This window comes from Anabrus simplex, chromosome 1 (assembly GCF_040414725.1).
Source record: "Anabrus simplex isolate iqAnaSimp1 chromosome 1, ASM4041472v1, whole genome shotgun sequence".
Taxonomy (NCBI): domain Eukaryota; kingdom Metazoa; phylum Arthropoda; class Insecta; order Orthoptera; family Tettigoniidae; genus Anabrus; species Anabrus simplex.
This window is the reverse complement of record NC_090265.1, coordinates 589962859-589989640: the sequence shown is the minus strand read 5'-3', so window position 1 is coordinate 589989640 and position 26782 is coordinate 589962859. Positions and strand designations below refer to the sequence as shown.

The 26782-nt window shown below is 42.0% G+C and overlaps 1 protein-coding gene across 2 annotated transcripts in view; it reads left to right on the top strand.

Moving 5' to 3' along the window:
• Positions 1-1858: 1858 nt before the first annotated feature.
• LOC136870609 (uncharacterized) overlaps positions 1859-26782 on the top strand; it is a 162486-nt gene continuing 137562 nt past the window's right edge. For both annotated transcript variants that reach the window (XM_067144930.2, XM_067144929.2), the window contains exon 1: positions 1859-2069. In XM_067144930.2, coding sequence (XP_067001031.1) covers positions 2044-2069 — 26 coding nt within the window. In that variant the 5' untranslated portion in view covers positions 1859-2043. The remainder of the gene's footprint in view (positions 2070-26782) is intronic.

Genomic DNA, 26782 nt, shown 5'->3' with positions numbered 1-26782 from the left:
GATGCCTTTCTTTACCTTGACATTCATAATCTCAGGGCTGTTTCTCCTGGAGATTGCAACATGATCAATTTGGAACTCTCCGAGAGCTTGGACGGGAGAACGCCAAGTCATTTGCTTTCTGGGTAGATGGCGAAAGTGGGTCGACATGACCTGCAGGTTGTGATTTTCGCAAATGGACACCAGTCTTTTGCCGTTGGGATTGGTTCTTTTGTGAGCAGGGTAATTTCCTATAACTTTCTTGTACTTCTGTTCACGACCTAGTTGGGCATTGAAGTCACCCAAAAGAAGCTTGACATGGTGTTTGGGGATTTTGTTTAATTTTTCATCCAGTAGGTCCCAGAAATTATCAACTTCGTCTGGATCAGACTTGTTCTTATCGTTTGTAGGAGCATGTGCGTTAACTAGGGCGTAGGTTTTGTTCGCGCATTTAATTGTGAGTATGGACAATCTGTCATTCACAGGTTCGAAATTTGCAACCGATTTAAGGATATTGGTTCTAACAGCAAACGCGGTTCCAAGCATCACAGCTCCAGTGAGGATTCCTTTTTGCGCTTTGCTCTTGAAAAATCGGTAGCCTTCGGATTCAAAAATCTCTTCAACTGGGTACCTTGTTTCCTGTAGGGCCATTATGGATATCTGATTTTCGTGAAGAGCTTTGGTGAGGGTTTTCAGCTTGCCAGTTTGTGTAAGTGAATTTATGTTGAAAGTTGCTAGAAAGGTTTTAGATTTTGGCCGGAGTTTTTGACTCTTCGTGGTACACCGAGACGCTCCGACTCGTCTCTTGCATGATGTCGAGTCTCCCCCAGAATCCGAACGAGACTCGTGCGCCGTGGCGTTCACGACGAGGGATTTATCCGAAGATTTACCCCCTGGGGTATGTTTCCTGAAATGTTGTGCCATCATGCTTTTTGACTTGACTTTGCTTTGGACGGGTACCCATCCTTTTACAACTAGGGTTGTTAGCCCTAGAGGTTGCCTCAAGATGTTTTCTGGCTTCTGGTCATTTACCAGTCTTTGCCGTAACCCTGGCAAGGGACCAGTTTTTTTTCACGGTGGTTTTTTATTTCCCTACTACCCTCTGACACTGCTGGCGGCAGAGCCAGCGAGCTTCCCCAGTTCCAATGGGACGCGCCCGATGGAGGTAACCGGTAAATCCCCACACGGGTATTATTATTGTTATTATTATTATTATATTATTATTATTATTATTATTATTATTATTATTATTATTATTATTATTATTACGTTTCTCCATTAAACTTTTAACGACTTTAATGGTTGAATTTTGAGAAATCTCTTCTTGTTGAGTCTCTTCATTATGAAATGAAACCACTGACCAAATTTCGTGGGTATTTATAGGTTCAGTGGTATCGGTTCGGCGATGATGAATAAGTCAATCAGTCAGTCAGGACATGTTATTTTATATAGATTCTAAGTAACTGACATGTTAGTTAATTGTTTTCTTCTTTGACATTTCTGGAATTGTTCAGACTTGTTAAACTCCCTGCTACCTACAGCCATTTTCCAATCTTCCTACTGCCATTATTTTTCCATTCTATATATCCCCTTTTCCCTTGGGGCTGATGAGTTCTTCGTTCTTCTCTGGCCACGAATCAATAAATCAGTCAACCAGTCTGCTCAGAATCTCGTCCTTTATTCTTAGTGCAGAAGGGAATGCAAATGGATTAATATTAACATACTTTTGACGTAAAACTCAGTTTTCACACAATTTGTCGTGACTGTCTTTCGCATCTGCGCAGTTATAACTGTGTCAATGTCAACACAAGAGCAAAGCAACCCATATAAAACTAATGCACCCGTTAGCCAGGACGGGGTGCAGCATTTCACAGGGGGCCATGGCACCAGGCGCATGCGTGATCCATCGTGTGACGGAGCCTTGCAGTGTCGTGCTTAGACTCGGCAGTTGACTCATGGAAGGGAACCGCACTAATCGAAACGCACAAAGGTGAAATGGGAAGGAAAAGCTCGTGTGTATGAGTGAATGTTGTGTGATGTGGGATCCGCCTCGACGTCAACACCATCATGAGGCATTTAAACGCACTCGATAGGTACGTGTTTGGTATTAGTAATCTTTAAACTGAGGTTAATTCTTAACAGGGAAGTAGCAACTAACTGTAAGTCAATTCATGTCATGCTTCACTTCGTGTTCTTTGTTCCGTACATCGTTCTCATATATTGCGTTTTATAATGTCAGTGGGAGCTTACATTGGTTTCTGTGTTTGTATATTTCAGTAACGTTCTGTATTCACGTTTTACAGTCTTATGTAGTTTTAAATATGTTGTCGTTTATAATTTTATATCGTGTTTTTGTGAAAGAAATACAGTATATTAGTTACCTTTGCTCTTCTTCCGTTGCATGCTAATTCCCTGTGTTACAAGAGAATTCAGTCAGAGTATACGGTCAATTGATTTTTGAGGTGACCTCTTCTTCATACCATTATGGCTTTGCATCATTTTCATTTCAAAATTTCGTATCTTAAATCAACTGATTATCCTTAATCACCTTCCGAAATGCCGGGCTGGGTAGCTCAGACGGTAGAGCGCTGGCCTTCCGAGCTCAAGTTGGCGGTTTCGATCCCGGCTCGGCCCGATGATATTTGAAGGTGCTCAAATACGTTAGCTTCGTGTCGGCAGATTTAATGACAGGTTAAAGAAGTCCTGAGGGAGTAATTCCGGCACTTCGGCGTCTCCAAAAATCCGCAAAACAGTATTATTATTATGATTACTATTATTCTCCGAAATGTTATCATGTTTTTCTTAATCCGTTTACCCTCCAGGGTTGGTTTTTCCCTCGGACTCATCGAGGGATCCCACCTCTACCGCCTCAAGGCAGTGCCTTGGAGCATGAGACTTTGGGTCGGGGATACAACTGGGGAGGAGGACAGTACCTCGCCCAGGCAGCCTCACCTGCTATGCTGAACGGGGGTCTTGTTGGGGATGGGGAGATTGGAGGGGATAGACAAGAAAGAGAGAAGGAAGCGGCCGTGGCCGTAAGTTAGGTACCATCCCGGCATTTGGTTTTGAGGAGAGATGGAAAACCACTTCGAGGATGGATGAGGTGGGACTCGAACCCTCTTCTGCTCAGTTGACCTTTCGAGGCTGAGTGGAACCCGTTCCAGCCCTCGTACCACTTTTCAAATTTCGTGGCAGAGCCGAGAATCGAACCCTGCCCAGGGGGAGCAGCTAATCACACTAACCACTACACCACACATTCAGACTGTTCCCTTTTCAATGAAAATAAATGAATTCTGAAAATAATAGGTTTAGTACTAAAGATGTAATTTTTATTATGCTATTGGATTGCAACTTTTGCCGTTTGCATATCTTGTAGTACTATAATTAGACCCCGCATTTTTATGCAGTAATAGATTAGAATATAAGCTTATTTGGTTATTAGGATGCGTAGTCTAGGCCGCTCTTCCGTAATGTAGTAAGAGTATCATACATTCTAGGGGTTCTGATGGGCAAACTCCTAATGTTTATGCAAAACTCGTAACATAACCGTTGTGCAGATCAGGCTATACTTGTTACCCGCTTCAGTAAGTTCGCATTCTAACCTATTACTGCATAACAATCCAGGCTCCAATTATAATCATCTTCAGAAAGGGTCTCCTTATAACGCACGCCTTGTTCGAACACATCGCTTTTTCACTTCATCGATGATACACGACTTGTATGTTTCTATTTATCAGAGATTTGATCGGTTCAGGTATTGTAAAAATGTAATGGTACTGTTTGTTGATGTTTTAAACACAAATTTATCTTTACCTTAGAATGTGATCACACACAGAAGCTTGTAGTTTTAAGAGACCGAGCGAGTGCCTGTGTACCGGGCGAGTTGGCCGTGCGGTTAGGGGCGCGCTGCTGTGAGCTTGTATCCGGGAGATAGTGGGTTTGAATCCCACTGTCGGCAGCCCTGAAGATGGTTTTCCCGTGGTTTCCCATTTTCACACCAGGCAAATACTTGGGCTGTACACTAATTAAGGCCACGGCCGCTTCCTTCCAACTCCTAGTCCTTTCCTATCCCATCGTGGCCAGAAGACCTGTGTCGGTGCGACTTAAAGCCAATAGCAAAAAAAAAAGGTGGCTGTGTAGTGTGGGTCACGTAGCTATCAGCTTGCATTCGGGAGATAATTGGTTCGAGTCCCACTGTCGGCAGCCCCGAAGACGTTTGTCCGTGGTGCCTCATTTTCACACCAGGCAAATGCTAGGACTGTGTACCTTATTTAATGCTAAGGTCACTTCCTTTCCACTTCTAGCTCTTTCCTATCCCATCGTGTCGCTGCGACGTCAAGCAAATTGTATTTTTTTAAAGTAAGTTTAACTGACCGCATTTCTACACGAATGTTCGTTTGCTCCCGAAATCAGTGTACTGCTGAAGCTTCACGGTGATCAACTTCCTTGTAGAAAACTGTTCTCCTGCTATAAAGAGTAAACCGAGTATGTTGGCCGTGTGGTTTGAGTCACGTAGTTGTGAGCTTGCATTCGGGAGATGATGGGTTCGAATCCCACCATGCATCGGCAGTTCAGAAGGTGATGTTTTTTCCTCATTTTCACGCCGGAAAAATGCTGGAGCTGTAACTTATTAAGGCCTAGACCGGTTCCTTCCGAATTTTAATCCTGTTCCATCCTTCCATCGCTGAAAACATTTTGTGTGTTAGTACGACGTTAAAACCACTAGCAGAAAGAAATTTATAATATTTTCATGTACTGCGGTGACAAGATGACAATAACACACCTGAAAATGATAGTGAACTGTAACATGAGCTATTTGAATACTCAAATTCTACGTAGAAAGGAATAATATTCCGTGATTTTTAAAATATATTAATTTATATTCTGGTAATATGAAGTCCGCCTCTGTGGTGTAGTGGTTAGTAGCTGCCACCCTCGGAGGCCCGGTTCTTTTCCCGGCTTTGCCATGAAATTTAAAAATTGGTACGAGACCTGGAACAGGGGTCACTCAGCCTCGGGAGGTCACTAAGTAGAGGGGTGTCGATTCCCACCTCAGCCATCCTTGAAGTGGTTTTCGGTGGTTTCCCACTTCTCCTCAAGGCAAGTGCCGGGATGCTACCTATCTTAAGGCACGGCCACTTCCTTCCCTATTCCTTGGCTATGCCTTCCGATCTTCCCATTCCCTCGCAAGGGCACTGTTCATCATAGCAGGCGAGGCCGCCTGGACGAGGTACTGGTCATCCTCCACAGTTGTATCCCACAACCCAATGTCTCACGCTCCAGGACACTGCTCTTGAGGTGGTAGAACTGGGATCCCTCGCTGAGTCCGAGGGAAAAGCCAACCCTAGAGGGTACGCAGATTAAGAAAGAAAGAAAGAAAGAAAGTAACATAAGGTACTTGAATACTCTTATTCCACGTAGGAAGGAATAATATCCCGTAATTGTTTAAATATATTAATTTATATTTAAAATATATTTCTGGTAGAATGTAAGAAGAAACTTACCGAACTTATACTATCTGCGCACTTTTTAGCGATAGATTTGTGTACGGGTTTGAGGAGTAAGGAAGGAGCGCTTCCAGTTCCGTTAGTACTGCCAACTGAATGGAAATGAAATCTGGAATGAATCGATAATATGATCGATCGATATGAATTTTGTAAATCTTTGTTATTTTAAGCCACCAACTGTGTCACACACACATTATTATAATATTAAATAACATTTCTCGATGCGAATCTTATTCCTAGAGTGAATTCTATAGTTTGGCTGTGCTGTGTAAATAACAACAGTACTAGTACGTAAAGTGTACGCCAGACGTCGCACAGCGATGCATAAGCGATTCATAGTTTGTGTTTCAAAGTACGAATCTCGAAGATTGCTGAGGTCGACCGCTTCAGCACTAGGGTGTAAATGTATCGCTAAAAAGTGCGCAGATAGTACGTTCTGAAGATACCTTCACATCGCTGAATATTGGGAAGTAGGGGTCCGATAATTAAATTAAATGAATGAATGATCTATTCCTGTAACGGGGAGGTAAATGGGTCGAATTAGGTCATAAGTTATTTGTCTCAACACGCAGTGCAAATAAAAAATGTAAATTCGTGTGTCCTCATCCCGACATGGTGCAACTCTTTTCAGGCACACCCTTACCGATTGACGTGAGCTTCATGTACCTATTTAACTACTTAGAGCCATCCTGTAAGTAGCTCGGAAGGTTGAGCACTGGCCTTCTGAGCCCATCTTGGCGTGTTCGATCGTGGTTCATTCCGGTGGTATAAGAAGGTATTCAAATACGTCAGCTTCGTGTCGGTAGAATTACTAGCATGTAAAGAACTCTCGCGGATCAACATTCCGTTACCTTGGCGTCTCCAAAAACCGTAAACAAGTAGTTAGTTGGACGTAAAATCCAATAGCATTATTATAATTATAGACCTCCTGCCGGTCTTAAATTTCTGTCAGTACCGAAAATCGATCCCGAGTCCCAGAGTACGGCAGCTAATAGTGCTAACCGTTACGCAACAGAGGCGGACGCGTGACGTACTTTACGGATGTAACTACCACAATATTTGTGTAATATGAAATTAATAATTACTTGGAGACTTCTGGAGATTTTCGAGATAGTGATGTTGAAGAGCGAGATGTTTTTTGTCATTTACGTCACGGTCCGAATATCTCGTCAATTCCCATTCCTGTGCATAAATGAATTCTTAGTAAATTGTGTATTTACAGTTTCTATTTACTTTTACGTACTGTTTTTATTAGCGAAGTTCTTTGGAGTTCATATGAATTCCAAACGTGAACAAATTAGGAGAGAGAGAGAGAGAGAGAGAGAGAGAGAGAGAGAGAGAGAGAGAGAGAGTGTGTGTGTGTGTGTGTTTGTATTAGAAAGAGAATTCTATCGCTAGAGGTGTTCCCACAGGGTGAATCCTCCTCGTGTTAATTTTAATTCGTTGTTTAGCACGTAGTGGCGAGAAGCATTAGCAGTCAAAAGGTTGACGATCATCACCTCAGTCGGTAACCTAAGAAATGATGTCTGTTCAGACATCAGCCCGAACGACGGTTGAATCCTCATATGTACTGTATTATGGTAGTGCTATAATGAGTCGTACAAGGTATGATGAGGAGTGGAGTAGCTTGCTATTGATTTCCACACTGGTCAAAAAAGCTATTGCAGCACGATCGGACCTATGAATTGCTCCTTTCATAACATCGACGCACTAGTATTCCGAATGTCATTCTTTACTCAGCACCATTCATACGTCAGTAGCTTCCATTTTTTTTTTGCAATATCATAAATGAGATTGAAGCTTCAGTGGAAGCTACATTTTTGACCCCCCCCCCCCAATTTTCGAGAAGTTTCGGTTTAAAGATTTCGCTTTGGTTTAAATAGACTAAAAGTTACACATGTGTGTTAAGATTGTCCTTAACGCTTGTGAGTGTGCGTCGATTTCTCATCCTGGCGACCTGGGTTCAAGTCCGAACATCGACATACTTTTTTCTTTTTAACTTGTTTTTTAAGATTAATTTTTGGACGTTGATTATTAATTTATGTCCGCCTTTGTGGTGTAGTGCTTAATGTTATTAGCTGCCACCCTCGGAGCCTCGGGTTCGATTCACAGCTCTGACACGAAATTTGAAACGTGGTACAAGGACTGGAACGGTTCAACTCAGCCTCGGGAGGTCAACTGAGTAGAGGGTTTCGATTCCCACCTCGGCCATCCTCGGAGTGATTTTCTGTGGTTTCCCACTTGCCCTCGAGGCGGTAGAGGCGAGATCCCTCGTTGAGTCCGAAGGAAAAGCCAACCCTGGACTGTAAACAGACTAAGAAAGAAAGAAAGTTAGATAGATTGTTAATTGATTGGTGGTGATTATTGTGAGACAGTACAACTAGGCAACCATTAATTTATTGCATGAACGCATTGTTACAAATAAACTCAATGACGTTCGTATGTTTGTTGACATGACAACTGTTAATAACCTACCGGAACATAAAAAGAATAAAGTACCAAACACAAATGTGATGACAAAAGAAAATATGTCAGTGATGGGACTTGAACCCAGGTCGCCCGGATGGGGGACCGATACGCTCTCACAAGCGCTAAGCATACTTGTAACACATAAGTGTACATTTTAATCTATTTAAACGAAAGCGAAATGTTTAAATCGATATTTCTCGAAAACGGGGCTCGATTCCCAAATTGGCCATCCTCGGAGTGGTTTTCCGTAGTTTCGCAGTTCTCCTCCAGGTAAATGTGAGGATGGTACCTAACTTAAGGCCACGGCCACTTCCTTCCCTCTTCCTTGTCTATCCCTTTCAATCTCCCCAGTAGCATAGCTGGTGAGGTCGCCAGGGCGAGGAACTTGTCCGCCAGCCCAGAAGTATCCCCGACCCTCACGCTCCAGGACACTGCCCTCGAGTTAGTAGAGGTGGGTTCCCTAGCGTCTTAATATTTTGACCTGTAGCTCTTCTGACTTGTAACTCATCAGATATGAACCGAATCCCACATGACACGTACGTAGTGTCTCCTTGTAAGTACACTAAAGTCGAAAATAGGTTCAGTTCAACTTGTACTGCCTGTCTGTATATCATGGGAAAAGTGGAAAATAGAATTTCTGGACATTTTGTATATCCGAAGAGTGCAGTAGGCTATATACAGGATTACTTGATTGGTATACAGTGGCGTAGCAATATAAAAGGAACCAAAACTGGGAATGTCAAATTTCTTTGGTAATATTTACTGCATTAAGAACAGCCCCAGCATTTTTCTGGTGTGTAAATGGGAAAGCACAGAAAACCATCTTCAAGGCTGCCGACAGTGGGGTTCGAACCCACTATCCCCGAATGCAAGCTGATAGATAAGTGACCCAAGCCGCGCGATCACTTGCTCGGTTTGTGCGAAATAAATTGCCTATCTCTCATATTCCACACGTTTTTATCGTGTCATGAATAACAATAGAGCCAATTGTGATCATTAAATTTTTCACAAACGTCTAATTATCTCCACAAATATCAGTTTTGTCTAATACCTCTACATAACAAGAAGCGCATAAAATGTAATTTCGATATTCTATATTCCGTCAATTGTTGCCATATGACCTACGATAACGGGAATCCAGTATGCGGCAAAACACAATCCTGAAATTACAATCATGCTCTGAAAATCAGGATACGCCATGATAAAATGCAAGGTACTACGGCAACACGTATCTAAATGCGTCGGTACAGCATGTGTTAAGAATGTGCACCCTCAAGTCTTACGCATTGCTCATAATGGTTCTATTTATTGTCGAACATGTTAATATCATATGTTGCCGCAAGGACACAAAAATTACTGTAATTTCTCTCGTAATTCGGGGCATGCTGAAAGAATTCGTTTACTGGCCAGACGATCTACCTAGGAATGTTCCCGAATTACGAGCGGAGATAGTAATTTTTTTGTGTCTTTCCGGCACCTGTGTCCATTAACACGTTCGACACTCTTCAGAACCATTATAAACAATGTGTGAGACATAAGGGTGCACATATTGAACACATGGTGTACCGACGCAGTTAGATAGTATTGCCGTTGTCACCTTGCATGTTATCATGACTTAACTTCCTAGTGGTTTAATGTCGCACTAACACATCGAAAGTTTCCGACGACGGTAGGATGAGAAAGAGCTAAGAGTGCGAAGGTAGCGGACGTGAATTTAATTAACGTATAACCCCAGCATTTGCCTGGTGTGAAAAGACGTAACCACGGAAAACCATCTTCATGACTGCCGATGGTGGAATTCGAACCAATCATCTCCCAAATGTAAGCTACGCTACTCTAACCGCACGCCAACTCACTCGGTATCATGACGTATCTTGATGTTCAGAAAATGTTTGTAATTAATAATTAATTAATTGAAGTTAAGGGCCTCCGTGGCTCAGGCGGCAGCGCTGGTCTCTCACCACTGGGTTCCTTGGTTCAGATCCCGGTCATTCCATGTGAGATTTGTGCTGGTCAAACCGGAGGTGAGACGGGTTTTTCTCCGGGTACTCCGGTTTTCCCTGTCATCTTTCACTCCAGCAACACTCTCAAATATCATTTCATTTCATCTGTCAGTCATTAATCATTACCCCAGATAAGTGCGATAGGTTTCGGCAACCGGCACAATTCCTCTTATCGCCGGTCGTTAGGGGCTTCGTTCATTCCATTCCCGACCCGATCGTATGACTGGTAACAGGCTGTGTATTTTCATTTAATTGAAGTTAACACTTAGAAAGGGGTAATCGATCGAGGTAATAGGGTTAATAGTTGGAGCTCATGATACTGTGTCAACCTTCATCAAGTTCTGGAAATGATTCAGTTTACCAGAGGACAGGATTTCGTACGTCGTCATATATATAATTATCGGTTCAGTGGGAATAGTGCGATCATAACATTTACAACCAGTGGACGCATTAATAATCCACATTTTCGTTTTTTAATCTGTCTTCAATAAGTCTATTCTTAATGGATGTTAGTTCTCAGCTTTATAACTTTAAATTTTTTCATTTGCCTGTTGTACACTTTGTCCTTTGTGGACAGCCCATACATACGGGAAATTGATGGATTTAATAAATCATATTTCTTTTTTGCCGCATACTGTATTAAAAACGTATATTGTTATTTCAAAGTCCATCTACGGCGAGCATTTTCGACATGGGAATATGAATAATCCGTCATTGACGGGTACAGCAGCTGGTCGCGTATAAATTCATTACGTATTAATCATTTCTAAACTTAATTTGTGGGTTGTAGGGATTTTAAAGAGCCTTAGCTTTACCAAAACAACGGCCCAATCAGTTGGCTGTCAAATATTGGAGACACACTGGAACGACTTTCTTCGGCATATTGCTTTGCTGTAACAACCTGCTTCACTGCCTATTATACCACAAAACGCCCGTCTGTCTCATCAGTGCAAGTGATACGTTGTCTGATTCAAAATACAGTTCAGATATAGTGAACTGACATTGACAGTAAGCTGCATGTCCTGGGGAGTTAGTTACGGCAGTAGTTTCCCGTTATGTGTAGCATTATCAGCGCTATGCTAAATTTTATTGCAAGCTCATATAAGTCAATCATCGAGACTGTCGCCCTTCCAACTTCCGAAAGGTTGCTAACCGGCTTTAGATTAACCACTTGTCTATCGACAGATGCCCGTCTGATATGGTTGCTGCTGCTGCTGCTGCTGCTGCTGCTCGGCTACCTGCTTCATTGGGACGCACACGCCTTCCTACCGCAGCAAGATCACATGATTCACTGGGAAGGAATAATAATAATAATAATAATAATAATAATAATAATAATAATAATAATAATAATAATAATAATAGTTACGGTGTTACCCGTGGAGCAGAAAGAGGTGAAAGAAGGTGCCGGGGTGAATGGATTTCTCTACAATACCAAAGTTAATTTAAAACTTTAACAAAGGTTATATTTCTTTAGAACTGCAAACTTAACAATTTTTAAAAACAATATTACAGGTACAAGTAGCAATCATTAAACAAGATTGGGAAAAATCCAAGATACAGAACCTTAACACTTTGGGCTTTAAGCCCCTAGTTTTACAATTTTACGAAAGAAAGAGGCATTATTTAATGAGGGGCAGAAATTCCCTAACTCAAGAGCACTTGCTCCCTAACTCACAATATCTAGCCTCCCCAGAGGCACACTTTACAGTTACAAAACTTGGAAAAGAGCTAACAGGCTCTCAGTTTCTTACTGCCTACTTAAGGCAACAACTTACAAACACTGGCCTGTCAAGGCACAACTTGCGATATGAAAACTGAAATGAATGGAGCCGTACCCTGCACTCCAAGTTTATAAACGCTAAAAACCGAAAGGGCTCTAGGCCGATGAAACAGGGGCTATTCCCAAACTACTGAGCTGACTCGTATAAGGGTAAATTAATGCACTACGGAAAGGAAGAAAAGCAGTTACAAAACGTACTCACCTCAAACCAAGATGAAGGGGAGCTCGAGAGGGTACTTAACTCTATATCCCCGATTTACAGTCAAAGATTTTATGAAACCTTTTACATTAGCCGGCAGAAGTTACATTTTATAAACGTAGGTTACATGGTTAAATATTCGGACCTTCCTCTTGGAATAATCTGCGGCGGTAGCGACAACAAGAACGATGGAATTATGTGGCCATACCTGGTAGCAGTTCTAGCTGCCGACGAAAAGGCCGCCCGCCTCCTGCTTAACACACACACTCAGAAGATGTCGATCAATTGGCCAAGAGACGTGAAATTCCGCAGTTGATAAACCCTCAGGGAAGGTTCGAGACCATTCAAGATTAAACTAGCCACACCCTATCAAGTTTATTGGTTAATTTCAAAGTTACACACAGAATCGAAAAAGAAGCCGATGATAGGTGGAAAATTAATTACAGAAATTAGGGATTGGCTAGATTTAAAACTGGCGGAAATAAAAAGGAAATATTGCCAACCCAAAAATAAATGAACATCAATCAGAAAAAAAACTTATGAATACAAAACTTCTTTGAATTATAAGTTCTTACACCTCGCACCAGGGTGCATGATCATAGTTTTTAGTAGAGTCATCTGTGGACGAATGTCCAAACTTCTTGATGGATAGCAAACAAAACTAGTCGAAATTCAGTCAGTTCAGGAAACTTCACAATAACAAAATTACTCAATATTTAGGTGGTGACATCTTCTGATTGAAGATCCAAGTTGGTGTAGTTTCAGTTTCACAGTTTCACCAATAGAAGAGTTCATTTTGGCGCAGAATTCGAATGTGAGGCGTTGGGGTGTACCTCCCGGTACAACAATAATAATAATAATAATAATAATAATAATAATAATAATAATAATAATAATAATAATAATAAACCTTGGCTAACAAGGTGACTACTGCTCAGCTCAGAGGCCTGCAGATTACGAGGAGACTCATGGTCAGTGTGATGAATCCTGTCGACTGTTAATATTAGCTCCCCCTGTGGGTGGTGGCGGTAGAATAGCATCCACGATATCCCCTTCCTGTCGTAAGAGGCTACTAAAAGGGGCCCCAGGGGCTCTCGACTCGCGAGCGTGGGTTGGTGACGACGGCGCCCTTAGCTGAGTCCTGGCAATGCTTCCACTTGTGTCAGTATCGTCACTTTCATCTATTCTATCCGACCTCTCATCAACTCTTGTTCTTTTCCGAACCCGACGGTTTTAGTTTTGCAAATCCTAGGGAGTCTTTCATTTTCACGCTCATCGTGGTCTTCGCCTTTCTTTGGCCGATACCTTCATTTTTCGAAGTGTCGGGCTCGTTCCATTTTTCATCTGATTAGTGTTAATAGAGGATTGCTGGCCGGTTGTACTGTACTTCCTCTTAAAACAATAATCACCACCAGCGCCCTGACAAACGTGTCCACGCACTGTAATTAGAGTAGTTTCAGAGCTCGGTACGTGACGCTGGCAGAGTATGGTTATGCGATAGAAATGAATACTCCACTGTAGAAAAGTTATTGATTTTGTTTGCTGATTTATCAAAGTTTAGAAGTATGGACATTGTTTCATAGGTTAATATTGTTACACTTAGCTACTTTCGTTGATATTTTCAAAATATTGTGTGAAATTAAATTGCTAAGAGATGGAGCAGTCCAGCTGACTGTGAGTAATAATATAATGGCGTGTGACCTCTAGAAAGGCCTGATGGAGGTCTTTCTAGTTGATGCCGTATAGGTGACCTGCGCGTCTCTGAGGATGGGGCCCTACCTATGATGAATCTTAATGCAGAAGACGGCACACACATACCCAACCCCCGAGGCATCGGAATTAACAAATGAAGGTTAAAATCCCCTCGGCCTGGAATCGAACCCGGGACCCTCTGGACCCAAGGACAGCACGCTGTCCATAGTATTTTGATACATAGTAGAAATTACCACAACGATATTGTTCAATACGTTTGTCTTCTGCCGTTATGAATGTCATGATTTTGAGATTAAGCGTCATTGTTCAGTTAGTTTTAAGATTCTTTAAATGCTGCAGAGAGAAGTGAGCTTGGTCAAAAATATGTTTCTACTAAAATATTCAATGGAGCTTCTTGAATAAAACGGTGAGTGAATAACAGAAATATGTCAACTCAAGCTGTTTAAATCTTCCGTCGATACTTCCTGGAAAGGATTAATTAGTCAGACCAGGGAGCTCCTAGCCGGCCTGGAGGGCATGGCCGGCCTTTTCGTGTGCTGTTACCTTCGTCTGGATTCTCCGTCCGCCTTCTGAAAGATGCAACGAGAATGTTCGTTCTCTAGGCGAACCTCGAAGTTTCTAGCATTCTCTCTTGAGGATATAGAATGGAGACTAGCCGCGAACAGTCGGTGAGTAATGGGAATAGTTGGACTGGGGTGGCAGGGTCCCACGGGAGTCTGAGCGCAGTATTGTGTGTGTACTGCCTTGTAGTACTGACCGGAGTGTTGTGTGTATACCGACGTGGAGTGAGTGATTGGAGCTGGAGGGCTAGTGCTGGTTGTCTTCAATTTCCCAGGGGAGACAGAGTACCGTCGTGTAATAAACGGCGTACTGTCTGTGTATTATCTGCACACTTTTTAGTGATAGATTTTTGTACTCGTTGGAGAAGTAAGAAGGGTTCCGTTAATACTGCCAACTGAATGGAAATGAAATCTGAATTGAATCGATAATATGATCGATCGATATGAATTTTATAAACCTTTATTATTTTAAGCAAACAACTGTGTCACACACACAATATATAATACTATATAGCATTTCCCATTGCGAAACGTGTTCCTAGCATGAATTCTATAGTTTGGCTCTGCTGTGTAAACAACAACAGTACGAGTACTTAAAGTGTACGCCAGATGTTGCACAGCGATGATAAGCGATTCTTAGTTTGTGTTTCAAAGGTTGCCAATACGAATCTCGAAGATAACCGAAGTCGACCACTTCAGCACTAGGGTGTAAATCTGTCACTAAAAAGTGCGCAGATAATACTGCTTTGGAGTACTGCGTGTGTAATACCGTGGACTGTAGACGGCCTTGGAATCAGTGTGTGGAACAGTTGGTGTGAGTAGAATTAGAATAGTGTTATTGTCGTTGTTGTGAGATATATTGTAGTGCTGGATAGCACTGTTGAGTTGCTGCTATTGTGTGACCGCTGTTAGTTGTCAGTGATAAGTAGTTCACTGTGGAGGGCGGCCAGGTGAACTACTCTGTTGACTTCGTGAATTACTGGAGTCGAACCAAGGAATTGTCAGCGTGTGTTGTGAGGACCAGCAGCCCTGTGTACAAACCTATCTGCGTGCAGTTGTTGCGTGTGAATGGGCTGAGTGTGGGAGCGAACGTGAAAGGTGGAGCTTGTCAATGAGGATTATCGCCCGTTCAGGTAAAGACTGAACAGCTGGAGTACTGCAATGAGAGACTTGTAAATGGACAGCAAGAATGAAATGGCGTATGACTTTTAGTGACATGAGTGTCCGAGGACATGTTCGGCTCGCCAGGTGAAGGTTTTTTAATTTGACTCCCGTAGGCGACCTGCACGTCTTGATGAGCATGAAATGATAATGAAGACGACACGTACACCCAGCCCGCGTGCCAGCGAATTAACCAATGATGGTTAAATTTCCCGACCTTGCCGAGAGTCGAACCCGAGGATCCTGTGACCAAAGGCCAGCACGCTAACCATTTAGCCATGGACCGGACAATAGACAGCAGTTAGTAAGGGTCTGGCCATTCATGGTGGAATGGAATTGTGTGTGTTTGTGTGTGCGTATTCATTTAGGTCATCCTAGAATTAGGTTAATAAAACAGACAGTGATTTATTCTTAAAAGTATATAGTTGCACATTACATTTCAACATATTATGCACTAGAGTTATACATAAAAAAGATCACTGGGAGAGAAATAGGTATACAACTCAACAGTGCTATCCAGCACGACAATATATCTCACAACAACAAAAATAAAACTATTCCAATTCTACTCACACCAACTGTACCACACACTGATTCCAAGGCAGTCTACAGTCCACGGTATTACACAAGCAGTACGTGTGAGGGGACATGTTCTGAAAACGTAATAAATTCCCTAATTACACTGCCTGACAAAAAATGTGAATTACCCAGGAGGAGTTGAATTAAACTATATATGATCCGACACCCTCAAAGTTTCTGGGATTCCAAAATGATTGAAGATACACCAAAAACGGTAAGAAAATACTTTTTGATTGATGATTGATGTTTGTTGTTTAAAGGGGCCTAACATCGAGGTCATCGGCCCCTCAAATACTTTTTATATCTCGTATGACTATTGCACGCAGCTACGACACTTTATGAACCTCGTACCCCGTAGGTAAGTAAATTTACTAGCAATGAGAAGGCTTTTTGCAGGGAATATTTCGAAGTAATAGTTTTCAAGTTATCGTCTCCGTAAACACCCAATAAAAATCGCTCGACCACTAGCAGACAGACCGGTGGGAGCAAGTTTATTTGACAGAACAGTTGGCCATGTGGAAGGCAAGGCGCACAGCTCCTGTTCATTCGAAGCCCAAGCTTAATTGCGACGACGTTATTTATTAACAAAACACCTGAACATACGCAAGTGAAGTTGCGGGCGATAGTTACTAATACAATATGTAGACACCACCTAGCAGGTGTGAGCTTGCATTCGGGAGACAGTGAGTTCGAACCCTACTATCAGCAGCCCTGAATATGTTTTTCCGTCGTTTCCCATTTTCACACCAGGCAAATGCTGGGGCTGTACCTTAATTAAGGCCACGACCGGTTCCTTTCTACTCCTAGCCCTTTCCTGTCCCATCGTCGCCATAAGACTTATCTGTGTCGGTGCGACGTAAAGCCAATTGTAAAAAATAGCAAAAAGAAAAGAAAAAAAAAGAAACCACCTAACAATTCTACAGATTGCCGGGCTGAGGAGCTGACCTTCTGGGCTCGTTTTGGCGACTTCTATCTTGACTCAGTCCTGTGGTATTTGAAAGTGCTCAAAGATGCCAATATCTTATCGGTACATTTACCAGCACGTAAAAGAATTCTTACGGGACAAAAGATCGACATCTCGGTGTCTCCGAAAATAAAAGTAATCATTGGTACGTAAAACAAATAATAATAATAATAATTATTATTATTATAATTATAATTTCGTGTGGCTATTTTTAGTCGAATGCAGCCCTTGTAAGGCAGGCCCTCCGATGAGGGTGGGCGGCATCTGCCATGTGTAGGTAACTGCGTGTTATTGTGGTGGAGGATAGTGTCATGTGTGGTGTGTGAGTTGCAGGGATGTTTGGGGACAGCACAAACACCCAGCCCCCGGGCCATTGGAATTAACCAATGAAGGTTAAATTCCCCGACCCGGCCGAGAATCGAACCCGGGACCCTCTGAACCGAAGACCAGTACGCTGACCATTCAGCCAACGGACCGTAAAACCAATAATACTGCGGTATTACATTATTCTACATATTTATTATCTCTATGAAATAACAGAAACCGAGCTCGATAGCTGCAGTCGCTTAAGTGCGGCCAGTATCCAGTATTCGGGAGATAGTAGGTTCGAACCCCACTGTCGGCAGCCCTGAAAATGGTTTTCCGTGGTTTCCCATTTTCACACCAGGCAAATGCTGGGGCTGTACCTCAATTAAGGCCACGGCCGCTTCCTTCCCACTCCTAGCCCTTTCCTGTCCCATCGTCGCCGTAAGACCTATCTGTGTCGGTGCGACGTAAAACAACTAGCAAAAAAGAAATAACAGAAACCCGATATGTATGTTAATTAGAGAATATATCGGGACATTACACGACGAAGCCTATTAATTTGAGAAGTTCAATATTGTATTGGTAAGTACTTTAACTTATAGATGTGTTGGCAAACATTATGAGTTTTAAGTCTGCCAAGACTTAGCTAACCTGCAGAGTTGAATAAGTAACTTGATTGGCAAGACAAGCGCGTGTCAGTCGTGCACATGCATATTCATTCAGTTTGTGCTACTACGACAGTTTCGTCATAGTCCGCACGTTGAATTATGAAGTGATGCTCCTTCTGAATAACTCTCACTTCGCCATACTAAGTTCTGAGCTGTGGCGAAAGTTTATATTGGCGATTCACCAGAAATTATTGTGTTGTCTCAGAACTCGCGAGTGTTAACACTCAGGCGTATCAAAATGAACGAATTACAAGAATGGACCAGTCTCAAAACTCACGAGCCGGGTTAGTCCTTGTTTGAATGGATAAATGTCCCACACTACCCATATAACGACTGTAGGTATTTGAAAATGTAATCGGAATTGTGCGAAAAGTTATATTGTTAGCGCCAGCCGGAACTGCATGCCCTCTTGTAATTGGTACTTTTCTCAACAAGAAGTGGCCTCAGGAGACGCCTATTGTTACTGCAGAAATTGTATGTGGCCTCAAGAGACGCCTATTGTTACTGCAGAAATTGTATGTGGCCTCAAGAGACGCCTATTGTTACTGCAGAAATTTTAGCTATCCATTCAGCCATTAGCTGTGGAATTCGTCACTTCCGCAAAATTCTAATACTTTCTGACTCACAACGTGTCCTTCAAAAGTTACAAAATTCTCGCTGGGACCTGTCTACACATCAGTATACCGTATATTAGACATTTTGAACTTAATATATACCGCCCAGAAAGCAGCTCACCGGGCGAGTTGGCCGTGAGGTTAGGAGCGCGGCAGCTGTGAGCTTGCATCCGGGAGATAGTGGATTCAAACCCCACTGTCAGAAGCCCTGAAGATGGTTTTCCGTGGTTTCTCATTTTCACACCAGGCTGTACCTTAGTGAAGGCCATGGCCGCTTCCTTCCGACTCCTTGGCCTTTCCTATCCCACATCGTCATAAGACCTATCTGTGTCGATGCGACGTAAATATAAAAGATTATTTTTGGTAGCGAGTGCCTCGTGTGAAAATGGGAAACCACGGAAAACCATCTTCAGGGCTGCCGACAGTGGGATTCGAGCCCACTATCTCCCGGTTGCAAGCTCACAGCAGCGCGCCTCTAACCGCACGACCAACTCGCCCGGTAATAAACAAAAAGCAGCTCAGGAAGTGCATCTCCTATGGATTAAAGGCCACGTTGGTATAACGCTGAACGAGATAGTAGACCAGCTAGCGAAAGAAGCCACAACTTGTGAACTCCGCCTTTACAAACAGTTACCATATTTTGATTTCCTGCCCATAATCAAACAACAGGTCTACAGGGAATGGTCTGAGTAATGAAAAATGTTGCAACTTACAAGAGGAAAGCACTATGCTAAAATTCAGCCCACCATACCAACGCAAATACGGTTCAAGAAATCGAAACTAACTCGCAGACACCTTTCATCTTTAATAAGAAAGCGTCTGGGGCATGGATGCTATCCGACTCGTCTACACAGGATCAAGGTCTTCGACAACCCTCACTGCCCAGACGTCCGGCTCCATGGCTAAATGGTTAGCGTGCTGGGCTTTGGTCACAAGGGACCCGGGTTCGATTCCCGGCAGGGTCGGGAATTTTAACCATCATTGGTTAATTTCGCTGGCATAGGGGCTGGTTGTATGTGTCGTCTTCATCATCATTTCATCCTCATCCCGACGCGCAGGTCGCCTACGGATGTCACATCAAAAGACCCGCACCTGGCGAGCCAAACATGTCCTCGGACACTCCCGGCATTAACAGCCATACGCCATTGTATTACTGCCCAGAAGACCCTGGAGAAATAGCAGACTTGAACCACATCATACTGTCATGTAGGAAGTATTCCCAACAACAGAACCATATGTACTCTTCTTTGGTGAAGTTAAATACCTCACTGCCAACTTCATTTGCCATCCTGTTATCAAATTTTAATCCACAATTGTGCGCTGTAATTTTTCAATATTTATCAGACTGTAATATTAATTTATAAGAGATGACTTTTTCTTTTCAACCACAAAATGTATGTACTATAAATATATGATCACTCTGTAAATGCTGGCCGCATGGTCTTCCGAGACCTAACGCCATTGGTAAAAATAAAAAAGTGGCCTGTCGTTTAGCCTCCCAGAAGTATTCGCGACAAGAGGTTGAGGAACCCACGGATATCAGTTACACACTGGTGGGCTGTTTCACTTAAAACGCTATTGTCACTTGCAATATAACTTTACCTGCGCATCTTGCATCTTGTTTTCTCTCTGCTTATAACACCTATAAACATTGTACATTCAATTTAGTTTACCCTTTTGCGAAGTAATGAATTCCATGTTGTGCACTGCTCGATGACAGCAAGCAGAAAACCGACTTGTGAGTAAAAATTATTGTTATACTTGGAGAATTTGGTCTGCGGCAGGGTGATAATTCTTGTTAACAATACACGAGAAATACCATTCTAAAAGTGGGTTGTCAAACGGGGGTTGAAGGGCAGCGAGAGTCACCGCGCACATCATCCTTCCTGCGGTCATCGCAGGCACCTGCTGTCCGAGCCGTGAATTTCGAGAATCTTTAGAATGTTAATTTAGGTACTAGTTTGCAGTCGTGTGTTTTGACACTATTTTCTACTAATTTTAGCCCGCGAGTTTTGAGACGTAACCGAAATTATTGCCAATTATGGAACTAATTTCTCTTGCAAGTGAAATGCCAGGAAAACCGGGGTCCTCTCCTCAATTTTTCAAGGAGAGGAATACATTTAAATGTTGTTTGTAAAATCCTTGTTAATAAACCATGCGAGTCTGCTCCCCATTATTTTTCAGTTCTAGGCTACATGCATTTTACAGACATCTTACAAACATCGGATCCTGCTGGTGCATGACAGTGTGGACTGTCTAGTGTTCTGAAGGTCTCGTGGTATGATATGTAGTGTGATACTTCTTCTGAATGGCCGCGATAACCCACCGCTACTGAAAACGAAATGTTTGCCGATGTATAAGTATGAATTAGATCCACGCACCATGTGCACTGTTAGCTCAATTGGATAGCGTGGACCATTGGAGTAATTAACGTACCTGAGTGCATGTTGAAGTCAACAGTAGGAAGGTTTCCTTTTTATCCTTCTCTCTCCCCTAATGTATCCATTCTTAAATCCCTGCTAGTTCCTGGAATCGAACCCGGGCCGCCGAGGACGGCAGCTAATAGTGCCAACTCTTACGCTACGGAGGTGCGTTTTCTGCCCTGACTCAGTTGGTGTGTGATCCCAGTTGTGCTGTGGTATAGACGGAAAACTTAAATAAATCCTCGGTTGAAAGTAACCTATATCCTTGAATTCATAACTGATCCCGTGCGAAGCCGTGGGGTTAGCTTATTGATAAGAAGGAAGTAAAAGACGTAAGTTGTAGGATGATTCCGGGCTAGGAAACCAAGAATAAAGGCCGAAAGGATTCGTCGTGCTGACCACACGACACCTCGTAATCTGCAGGCCTTCGGGCTGAGCAGCGGTCGCTTGGTAGGCCAAGGCCCTTTATGGGCTGTAGTGCGATGGGGTTTGGTTTTTGGTTTTGTAGGATGATTGTTGGTACAAACATGTGAGAAGGGTACTCTGAATGAGAAGTTGAAGGCTAAATTAGTAAACTCGATGAAGGTGTACGTACGGTGGTGGAAGCATGTGAGGCGAGGAAGCAGGACAGTTTACCTAGGAGAATGATGGACTCTAACATGGAGGGCAAGAGAAGTGGAGGAAGACGATGGTTGGACTCGGTTTTTAATGATTGAATAATAAAAGGGTTGGAGCTATACAAGTATACAGAGCTAGTTACAAATAGAGAATTGTCGAAGCCCTTAGTTAATTCAGAGGCTTGCGGTGTGAACGCTGAAAGCCGTACCAGTCTACAGTATAATGAATATCTATGTTCCCTTTTTCCACTAAGCATATTTTGGGACTGTACTTTAAAAAAAATGTATGAACCTTTACTTCCCATTTCTAGTCCTGCTCTATCCTTGTGAGACCAAAAGCCTTATTAGTACAACGTTGAAAATCAAGGGGGGGGGGGGGGAGAAAGGAAAAGGGTCGGGTGGGTACAGGTGAGGGACTCTCCCACTGAGTTTTCGTGACAACGAAGTCTGACTTAGGTGAAACGAAGGGTACGTTAGTCAATTCAGTATAATAATTAAATGAATTAAAATAAATAAACGACGATTAACCGATTTGATATTTGTTATGTTGCTTATGTTACTTATTACGAAATAACTTATCTGGTTGGTCACCTAGCGACCCTGATGGCTAATTATACCCTATAACCCGAGCACCAGTCGGTGAGTGCGTGCGATTGTGTAATTCGTATGATTCCGACTGGTTGTAATTCGTCAAGATGGGGTGTGAGAAGAGTTATGAAGGCAGAGTGAAATACTATTTGAATTCCTAATTCGAATTACAGTTCGAATTACAGCAAACATGGTAATGTCTCAAAATATTTTGTAGTTTTCGAAATTTCTTACACCATGTCACTTCTATCCTAATAGCCCCAATCCTACCGTAATGGTACCGTTATGTCGGGCGTAAGATTCTCTATTCAATAACAAGGGAATAGTTATTATCAACTAAGTAAACCCTTAGCATGAAGCTCAGCAGTCGAGTTTCGTAACTTATTGCGACGAGTCTTGACTGGAAAGCGTTATCTAGAATTCTACCTGGAACTTTCCTTTCTAGAGGCGATTTTATCGAGTGTGTGATAAGCTTGTATTCATGTCTTACAATTACTATAAATAGATGTATCATGTTAAACTATACCTCACGGATCAGATATCGTGGTTGAGCCTGCGAAAACCGCTGTCATAATATTGCGGGAGAAATACTGACCCGCAGTACATATAACATAAAAGCGAGAATTCTTTGGCATTTGTAGAAGAATATTGAACCTTAAATCTCATAGGTCGGAAGTTACATTCAAAAATCGATATAAAACAAATGAAAAAGTGCCCACATTTTCGAAACTTTGTCTCCGTGGGTCGTATGACAACCTTTGTGATAACGTCATCTCGCGCTACTCAGAGAGAGTTTTCTAACAGTTTCCCACATGAGGGGTCGGAATTGATATTTAGACGGCCACATCGACAATGTTTCGAAAATAAATTTCGAATTCAAATTTAAGGCTCGTTTCTTGCAATGATTTTCTTTCGTGATTCGGATGATTTTCGTGAATGTAGGCATCAAACATCTTGACCAACGTCGAGTGTGTCTTGGTTTCGACATTACAAACTAAATCATATGCCTCAAAATTGTCACTTAAGAAAAACATCTCCAACTCCTCGTATGTAACTGAGACCCACTGAGTTTCATATTTTCTCTAATGTTTTACATTTCCAGTCAAAAGGTATCTTATGCGTTCGGATAGGATCTGTTCTTTAGTTCCGGAGCTATGAAACCGAAACTGAGCACTGGTTTCCTTACACTAAGGTTCGAATGTGTGTAAACCAAACCAAACCAAACCAAACCAAACCAAACCAAACCAAACCCCATGGCGCAAAAGTCCTGAATGGCCTTGGCCTACCAAGTGGCCGTTGTTCAGCCCGAAGGCCTACATATTATGAGGTGTCATGTGGTCGGGACGACGAATCCTCTCGGCCATTATTCTTGGCTTTCCAGACCGGGGCTGCTATCTCGCCGTTAGCTACCTCCTCATCTGTGATAGCGAAGGCTGAGTGGACCTCGAATCACCCGTCAGATCCAGGTAGAAACCCTATCCTGGACGGGAATCGAACCCAGGTCCTCCGGGGAAGAGGCAGGCACGCTTCCTCTACACCGCGGGGCCGGCTTTCAAATGTATGTAGCCTGATTTTATAGACTTTATCACGGCAGGGAAGTAAAATGTAATGAACCGTTGCGTAACGTAATATGAAGAAAGTTAAGTAAATGCAATCAAGAGTACTGTCGTATAAATTTGAAGGGTTTCGGGAAGTTGTACAACGCAAACAAGTTGATAAAAATGTAATAGCATCTTATGCACCATGGATTTCAGTTACAGTATATTGAAATACATTATTTTCAAAATTAAAAAAAGAACACAGGAGCAAAAAGTGATCATTAACAGACACGCAAGAGAGTTGTTCATCTCAATATGAAATGCTTCATGGATTATAAACTGGCTTGCTATTGATCTGGTGAGCGAAATTCAAGTGCGCAGTTGGATACTAGCCACGGCCATGCGGTCAGGTTGCAGTCCTTACAGGAGCCAAGGAGCTTTCTTATACAACCTATCGTGAACATTATTATCGCAGGGATAGATTACGGTAATCCCCAACAACTTCAGTATGCGCGGGCTCTGACAGACAATTTAAATAGGCGAATGCGCAGTCCATGATGCAATAGAGTAAAGAAACTCATCACTAGTCGTTCAGGAAGCCTTAGAATCGAAGACTTTGGGAAACTCTTGGTGCACAAGAAAACTGCAGCACGTACATTATAATGAACGTGCAACCTCGTACCGTACAAATGGTTGAGATTATAGTAGGAATATGAACTTTGCAAATATACTTTCCGATCTCTATCGGATTTTTGTTGCTAAGGTAGCGGGTTTGATACCTGCATTTTTATTTTTTTAAATTACAATTTACGTCGCACCGACGCAGACATGTCTTATGGCGACAATGGGACAGAAAAGGGATAGGAGTGGAAAGGAAGCGGCCGTGGCACAACCCCAACATTTGCCTGGTATGAATATGGGAAAACACGGAATACCATCTTAATGGCTGCAGACAGTGAGGTTTGATCTCACTACCTCCCGAAAGCAAGCTCACAGCTGCGCGCCCCTAAACGCACGGCCAAGTCGCTGGGTTCCGATACTTGCTATAATCGGCAACTTTTAAGGTGGTTACAGTGCAACTTCGTGTCGGTGGAATACGGCGCATTGAAGAACTTGTATGAGATGCCCCGCTGTCTGCTAAAATATTATAATAATAGTAATAATAATAATAATTTGATTCTGTGTGGATACATGGTGAAATTAAGATAGGAGCAAAAAGTGTTGGCGTCCTGGAGGAAGAAGGGAACCTACCATCTCTCAAAACTCTCCTCGGTGACTGTTCAATCAATCAATCAATCAATCAATCAATCAATCAATCAATCAATCAATCAATCAATCAATCAATCAATCAATCAATCAATCAATCAATCAATCAATCAATCAATCAATCAATCAATCAATCAATCAATCAATCAATCAATCAATCAATCAATCAATCAATCAATCAATCAATCAATCAATCAATCAATCAATCAATCAATCAATCAATCAATCAATCAATCAATCAATCAATCAATCAATCGCTCACTGCTATAGATTTCACCGTTATCTGATTATTTGTCTGATCACAACTGCTTTAGGGTATAACAATAATGGTACGGCCAAACTTTCAGGCCACCTTCCTCACACGTAGAAGAAGAAAATATGTTGGTTCCGGAAACTATTTATTTCCATTTTAGAATTCACTTTCTACAGATTTACATAGTACATAAATCATAGGAAACATACAGGAACAGGGCGTACCAGCATACCACATGCAACACTTTCCTATATGAAATGTTCAAAATGCCCTCCGCGCATTGAATCCTGGATGAGTTGATGTATTCCTGCGACAGTGGATTGGTGCATGTATTAATGGAATTATCAGTTAATAATACAAGAAGTAGTTCGGCTGCAGGTTACACATGTAAGCGTTTTATTGACAAACGGTAAGCGACGTACCATGCTTCTCCAAAACATGCAAGGCAACTGCAGCAGTGTGCAGCAACATTAGATTTGCAGCTCCTGAAAATAAGAAGGATCTTGAGTACCCGATGGGTAGCATCAAATCAAATTTCCGTACAGCCTCGTGTTGGTAGATTTACTGGCACGTAGAAGAACTCCTGCAGGACAACATTCCGGCACCTCGGCGTCTCCGAAAATCGTAGAAGTATTTGGTGGGACTTTATTATTATTATTATTATTATTATTATTATTATTATTATTATTATTATTATTATTATTATTATTAGGGAATTTTCCAAATATTGGAAGACGTTAAGCAAATAACTCAATCATTTCTTCTGTGGGTACTTCTCGTTATTTCAGTAGACTTTCATTCTTTTCGAGAAGGCTTGTTTACGTTCTTCCGACCACTTTGGTCTGTACTGTTTTCGTTGTGGTAGCTCTGGTGTAGATTACGAATTGTTTACTTTGTGTCTATAGATGCCTCTTTCTTGAATGTCTGTTGAACTTACGTTTGCCTTTTTGAGGTCCTTACGAAGTTCGTTAAGCCAGGGTGTGGAGTTCTTAAGTGACGTTACATAATCTATTATTCTTTTTTGTCAATCGATTTTCTGGTAACGTAGTGAGATGACCGAAGAATTTCATTCGTCTTTTCCTAACGTCAGTTTCGATATTTGAGAACGTTTATGTTGTTTAAATTGATTGTAACCTGTAACCGTCTTGGGTGTATCTTGCTCCTAAGAGTTTTCTAATGATCTTCCTCTCTTCCGATACTTGCTTTTGATTTATTCAAGCTCTTGTTTTCTGTTTCGTGCCAGTGTTTCATTTGCGTAAAGGACTATTATTATTATTATTATTATTATTATTATTATTATTATTATTATTATTATTATTATTATTATTATTATTATTATTATTATTATTATTATTATTATTACTTCCGGACAGTCCATGCAGTATGACAAGATTAACCAGCACTAGCTTGCCATTTCCTACAAGTACAGAATGATGCTCCACGAAGGAAAACAAAGCGATGTCTTTATGAGGGCATGCTGAATAACATTACATCTTGTCATTTTATTTTGGATTTGAGGCTAATGTGTGATGCTCTTCAAGAGCTGAGTGATTTTAAGTTCAGAGTTGCAGGAAAGAAATGCAAATTTGTATAAG